Below are 6,341 nucleotides of genomic sequence, written 5' to 3' on the forward strand. Positions count from 1 at the left end.
AAAAAAAAAAAAAAAAAAAAAAAAAAAATCAAGAAAAGGCAAAAGTTGCTTTAACAGTTTGCAGCACCTGCAGCATGTGCTGCATCAGTTTGGAGTTTTAATCTAGTACTGGTTAACCAACTAGTATCACAGCACCCCCCTTAAAAACAGGTACATCTTCTTATCTTGGGAGTTTATCAGGAAAGATTTTTAATTAAAAACTCCTCTTAAGCACAGAGGATACAACTAAAAGGAGTAGAAAGCTTGTGTATGGGAACAGGCCAGACTTTCTAGCAGTCTTTCAGGAAAGGAAGAGGCAACTATCCCAACTATGCAGCTGGTCCAATTAAAGATATCACCCTAAGAAAACCTTTCATCTAGCAGAAAAAGAAGAGGCATCTTAATTGGAACAGGTTCTTCTGTAAAACAGCCAATAGGGAACTTAGTTGCAAGGTCCAGACTACAAGGCAAACCTCCCTGGTGGGTAGTCATCTGCCCTGCTGGTGCAGACCCAGAAAAACAACTACAGAAGAGACTGTAGTATGCAAATTCATTTTTTCTTATATTTCTTTCCAAAGAGACCATACATCTAGCTTTCCTATTTCTCACTTAAAGATGTGACAATTCAACAATACTGCTATCTCTGTTCCCTGTAACTGATGACTCCTGGCTCTAAACGGTTACATAACCTGGTGAATAGAGCCTAAAAGCAAACATCCTTGATAACATGATACCCTACTCTATCTAGTCTAGAGGGACTACAGAGACACCACTCTGCCCTGATTAAGTTGTACAGGTAAAGTAAGGATTTTTTTTTTATGATAATCTCTTACTGGACCACTTGTATTGTTGGGAGGCTCCAACATCAGCCCAACTACCACAAGTACAGTATAGGAGGCACTTGCTGGCAGCTTTCACTTTGAGAAGAAAACTCCAGTTACTCAGCACAGGTGGGTTCAGCTAGCAACTTCCCATTTTCCTGACACAGCACCTCTGGGCAACATATCTCCCTTGAACACTTGCACACTGCCAAATGCAAATGAAGACTAAGCCCTAGTGGATATCATTTTGAGAGTGAGATTTAGTATTAAAAGGCAGTATACCACTGTGTAGTTGCTATAGCAGCACTTAATTGAGTAAGACTTACTGAAATATGAGCAGACTTAGCAAACAGCATGAGAAAAACCAAAGTGTTTCAATGACGTATAAGTGTTTGTGCATTAACCCTTTCACTTCTACAGAAAGGTCTATTGATTCAGATCATATAACAAAAGGATGACAGCCAAGGAAACTGTTTTCCTCCCAACCTAGTCATCCTCTACCTCTCTTGCCCTTCCCTCCTCCCCCAACTCCAATATACACTGCAAGAGCCCATCTCCAAACAAACCTCACAATCTTTCTCCCTCCCCATCCTACCTCCCAGTCTAGCCAATTCGCTTTGGCTCACGGCATCTCTCTCCGATCTTTCTCCTTACTACTACTCAGCCCACAGCTACCACTGACAATAAGAGCAAGCAATGGGACCTGGCAGGAGAGAAGCTGGGCTTCTAGCAGAGAAAGGAGGTTTGAACAAGTCTAAATATGTTCCCAAGAGTCCCAGCACAGTCCTTCTTCCCTAGTGCAGAACACCCTAAGACCCAGGAAAGCTCTCCCACCCCATTAACTGGAAACACTTCATAATGTTCTCAGGGGTGTTTGTTATAGCTGGGTTGATCTAATGATACAGGTAGACAAGGTTTCTTGGGTAAATGTGATACCTTATTAGACCAAATGTATAAAAATTGTGAACTAAATATAGATATTGGATTTATGGCACATTATAACCTTCCTGCCATCTGATAACCCCAGGTAACCTCTCCGCATTTGCCCAGCTACATTTTAGCACTGGTCAACATTTTCCTCTTTTGCGTTTTTTTCCTCCCCCACCTACCTGTCTGGCAACCATTAACTTCCATCCCCTCTGATCTTCCCTGCCACATATTTGCATTTTCACAGACCTGCATATTAGCTTTAGCTTCTATTCTACTTAAGAGAGTACACAAACATCAGCAGGGTGCCTGAAGAGTGTTTCTGTCCAGAAGCTTGTAAAGAACAATTTTTCCAACTATTTAGTTGGTCTAATAAAAGATCTCATTTATCCAAAAGAACTTTGTCTGCTCATAAATGTTCTCAGAATTTAAAAGGTTTGATTTGACAATTGAATTCCCTGGGATTCCTTGCTCTGTCATCAGTTTTGCTGAACAGTATCTGCCAACTTCTTTAGTAAGCACATTTGTAAGTTAATTTTTATCAAATACTTTCCATCTTATCCAGACAGGGACCCTAGGAAACCAGACATGTTGAATTTTATAATGAAAAAGCAAGAGATCATGACAGCAGATTCCTGTACCCAGAGACAAAATCCAAGCAAATCCCAATGAATCCCAGTAAACAGCTGGTCAATATACAGGGCACAGTGGGGGTTGGCAGAGCTGTTACAATGAATCGGTGTGTTACTCCCCATCCTACAAGCAAGCTGGACCTTAGTAACAGCATTTTATTTTAAAAGTGTTCTGTCATTTAAGCTGTCCCATATAAATCTTCTCATAAAAATCACTGCAAAGAACCAGAGACTTATTCAGGCTGGCGTCCTTTTGTGTATTTGGATGTTAAAGTACTGAGCATACTCAGAAAAAAGAAAAAGTGCTCTTCAAGCTTTTGTTTCTGGACTGTAAACAAACTTATTTCAAGTTTACCTTGTTAGCCAGCATTTGCTGTTGAGCTTCAATCTGCTGCTGTTGGCGTGAGGCCATTTCCTGTAGTTCAGCTAGAGTCATATCCATTCTGGGGGTGCTGACCTGCAGATGAAAATCCAAACTATGATGAATGAAATGCTTTCAGATATAGAAAACACATGTTCAGCTCAGAGGAATACTAAGTGATGAACAAAAGCCTTTGGAAGGAGTGCTCTGCGTTTCAATTGATCTGCTCATTCCACCTGCAAATAGTTCTGAATCTTTCAAAAAAATCTTTATAGAATAAATACCCAAATAAATATTTATTGATTTAAATGAAAATAATGGAAAATTAACAACAACACAACCCTGTCTATTGAGACAATTACAAACCACTTAAACCTGCGGGGCTACCATTTGGTACCATACATAACAGCATGATACAAGCTTGCAAGATAAGGAGCCTTTTGTCCACAATCCAGCACTTAAGCACAATCCCATCTTTAAGCACTTGACAAGTCCCACTGATATCAAAACAGCATGCAACTACATTTACACAATATTTTCCAAAGCACCTTTTTTAGAAGGGCCCTTCTGGATTAAGTCCAGCACAAATTTAAGTGCTTTGACAAATTGCGACTAAAGCATTCATCACCCTGCAAGACAGACTGACAGCACTGCAGACTGCAAATCGCTCCATTCAGTCACTGGACAAATACGGTGTAGGCTTCCCTGCACCATTGTTGTCAATGTGCTGACACCAGTGATGTGACAGTGATAGCACATGACAGTTGTAAAGTTCAGTTTATTCCCTTGACAACTTCTGTAGAGATGCTAAGAACTGGAAACAAAAGTGACAAGTGATGGAGAGTTTTCATTGAAGGAACTGGTCACATATTTCAGCACAGGCGCTAGCAATCGGTCAGCTACTTCCCTTTGGTTGCCAGTTCTGATTTGCACCAATAACTCAGAGATCACTTACTCCATTCTCTATTCTTCGATCACCAGGCATTTTTACACCATTCCTCTTTAGACTCGGGTCCTGAGACCTCTGACCAGTCCCTAGATTAAAACACAGGAGAGAAAGATGGATATTTAAAAATAGCTCTACTTGCTCATTTAGACACAACATCCTTGTACACACCCCCTTTGTTTTATTTTCAGTATACACACAGTGTTTTATTGCCATCAATACTATAATAAACTTTGCTGCAGACCCTGAATATTTTACCTCAATTTACTGGCTGTTCAACAGATAAAATGATCTCATCTTCACCGCACTGTACCTGGCCACTTTCTTCAAGGAAATTAGAATGATTCTAAACAAATTAGATCTAGCATTTACACAAGCAAGTTGATGGCACGAATGCAGTCTTATTTCATAAGCACAGGAACTGGCCTTATTTCTTACTACAGAACATGTGTAGTTCACATGGGTGGATAGAAAAGAATTCCAAGTGCAGCTTAGTCAGCCCACACACTAGTAGTGAGAGTTTATTCTTTACTCTGATGCAGGGAATGATGTGTAAACCTGCCAGTTTGTCTTGGCATATATTGGGGAAAAAATCATAAGCTCACTTTCTGAACAAGATATTCTTTACTTTGCTATACAAAGTTCTTTAAACATGAATTTACAATTTGGTCACTCTTCTAGATGCACTTCTGAAGCAAATCTGCAAAAAAATCAGGAACAGGAGCATGCTATTAGGTGACAAAGCAGTTTTAATGAAATCCTGACCCATTAAAATCAACTGCAGCTCTCCTCCCTTTCATTTTGTGAGGTCAGGATTTTTTCTTCTTATGACTTTATGCAGAAAACAAGGACACTAACAGTCATTTTTCATTAAGTCATAACAATGTCTAGACAGGCTCTGTGATATGGGTATTTTCATCTCTACTTTTCATGGTGACTTAATGTCAACATTAATTTCCGATTCCCAAGATAGTTAACAATGGGCTTATCTTAAATAAAGCAAGTCCTTAAAGCCAAATGCCACTTAGGCTCAACAGATACCACCCCCCCCAGCCAGCACACATCTTGCACAGGTGGCCCTGTTGTTAGAAAAAGACCTGAATATCATATTCCCTTCTGCCAGCCTCCACCTACAAGATACAAACTCCTCAAGATGCAGCACACCTAGGTAATTCTTATATAGGAGACAATCTGGACCAAGCTATAGGTAACTAAAGCAGTTTGAAACTTTTATTTGGATATTGCTTTTAAGCTTATTCCATTGAGAAGAGTGTCTAAAACTTGCAACTTTGCCATTAAAACTTGTCATTTAAATCTATAACCAAATACTTGCATCCTCTATATAGAAAAAAAAGCAGTTAGCCACGTCAGTCTGGAGCCAGGCAGAGAATATGGCTGGGTGGCACCTTAGATCAGTGGTTCACAACCTTTTTAGACTCCAGGCACCCCTGCATAAGTTTTCTGAATTTACTAGCACCCCATTTGAAAAGCCATCTTTCCAGTGCCTTTTTCAAACCAACTATGCCTGCCCTGAGTATATTAAAACTCAAAATACCTTAAAATATAAGGTATTTTAAGACTATTACTACATGCGACAGTGCTCCTGCCTTGCTTTGGTCTTGATACAGCTCCTGCTGATTTGAAGCAAAAACATTACCAGTAATCCTTCTGCTTTAAATCTCGATGAGCTTGGACTAAACAAAACTACATCTAAGAGCTCAACTGTGCAGAAAGTGGGTTAGATAAATATGGTTTTTAGCATTAGATTCACACTCCTTATTGTATCATTACCATCATCATCATGCAATTTCTTCAGCTTTAAGATTTGCTTACCCATTTTATGGCATATTGACTTTCAAGTTTAGTACATATATTAACATGGAATTTACACCAGGAGAAATGGGCAAAAAACCTAGCAGTCACTTAAAGGTAAACATCTTTAAAAGACTGCACAGGAGAGTACTAGGATGATTATGAACATTTTGTAGACAGAACAACAGTGTTTTTTACTGCATTGCAATTCTAGTTGATGAGCCATATTAGGAAGAATTTTAAGATAACCATCAGGGACACTTAATTTTAAAAACACCAAAATATGAGAAGTTACATAAACAGGTGGAAAATGGTAATATAATTCACCTTCTGATTTTGCCAAGCAAAATTTACTGACTTTCTAACAGCAATAAAATATACTCCAGGTAAAATATAGAGAGCCCAGATTATGAATAAATTATTGAGGCTGAGTTGAGCAAAGGTCAAAGTAATTATAGCATATTAAAACAGACACCAGGTGCAGGATACTTTGCTCTCATCAATCTATTTAATATGGAATAGTTTGAAATAGTATGGAGATGACCAGCTCTGGAAAACCTAAAGGCAGATGGATAGAAAGAAGCTTGTCGCATATGGGTTACTTGATCATACAAGAAGTAGGAAAAAATAGCCTATGAACTTCACTATCTTGATACTGACTGGAATTAATCAATAAAAGACCAAGTTTCACAGCGAGTCTCATTTTTGGTGGTAGCATAGTCCCACAGGCAAAATGAAGATCTAAACACAAAAGTCCCCTGCCTAGAGCCTCTGCTCTATCACAGAGATTGATGCCATTAACTTAAATGCAAGCAGTTAGCCAGCCTCTCCTTAAAAGTGAAATTATTTGGGGGGGGGGGGGG

The 6,341-nt window shown here is 39.1% G+C and overlaps 1 protein-coding gene across 2 annotated transcripts in view; it reads right to left on the minus strand.

Annotated features, from left to right (window-relative positions):
• TP53BP2 (tumor protein p53 binding protein 2) overlaps nt 1–6,341 on the minus strand; it is a 43,300-nt gene that overhangs the window by 30,906 nt on the left and 6,053 nt on the right. For both annotated transcript variants that reach the window (XM_019516508.1, XM_019516507.1), the window contains exons 3-4: nt 3,676–3,755; nt 2,715–2,816 (exon numbers count right to left, since the gene is read on the minus strand). In XM_019516508.1, coding sequence (XP_019372053.1) covers nt 2,715–2,816; nt 3,676–3,755 — 182 coding nt within the window. The remainder of the gene's footprint in view (nt 1–2,714; nt 2,817–3,675; nt 3,756–6,341) is intronic.

Source organism: Gavialis gangeticus, unplaced genomic scaffold (assembly GCF_001723915.1).
Source record: "Gavialis gangeticus isolate Ggan-Ray unplaced genomic scaffold, GavGan_comp1, whole genome shotgun sequence".
Classification (NCBI taxonomy): Eukaryota; Metazoa; Chordata; order Crocodylia; family Gavialidae; genus Gavialis; species Gavialis gangeticus.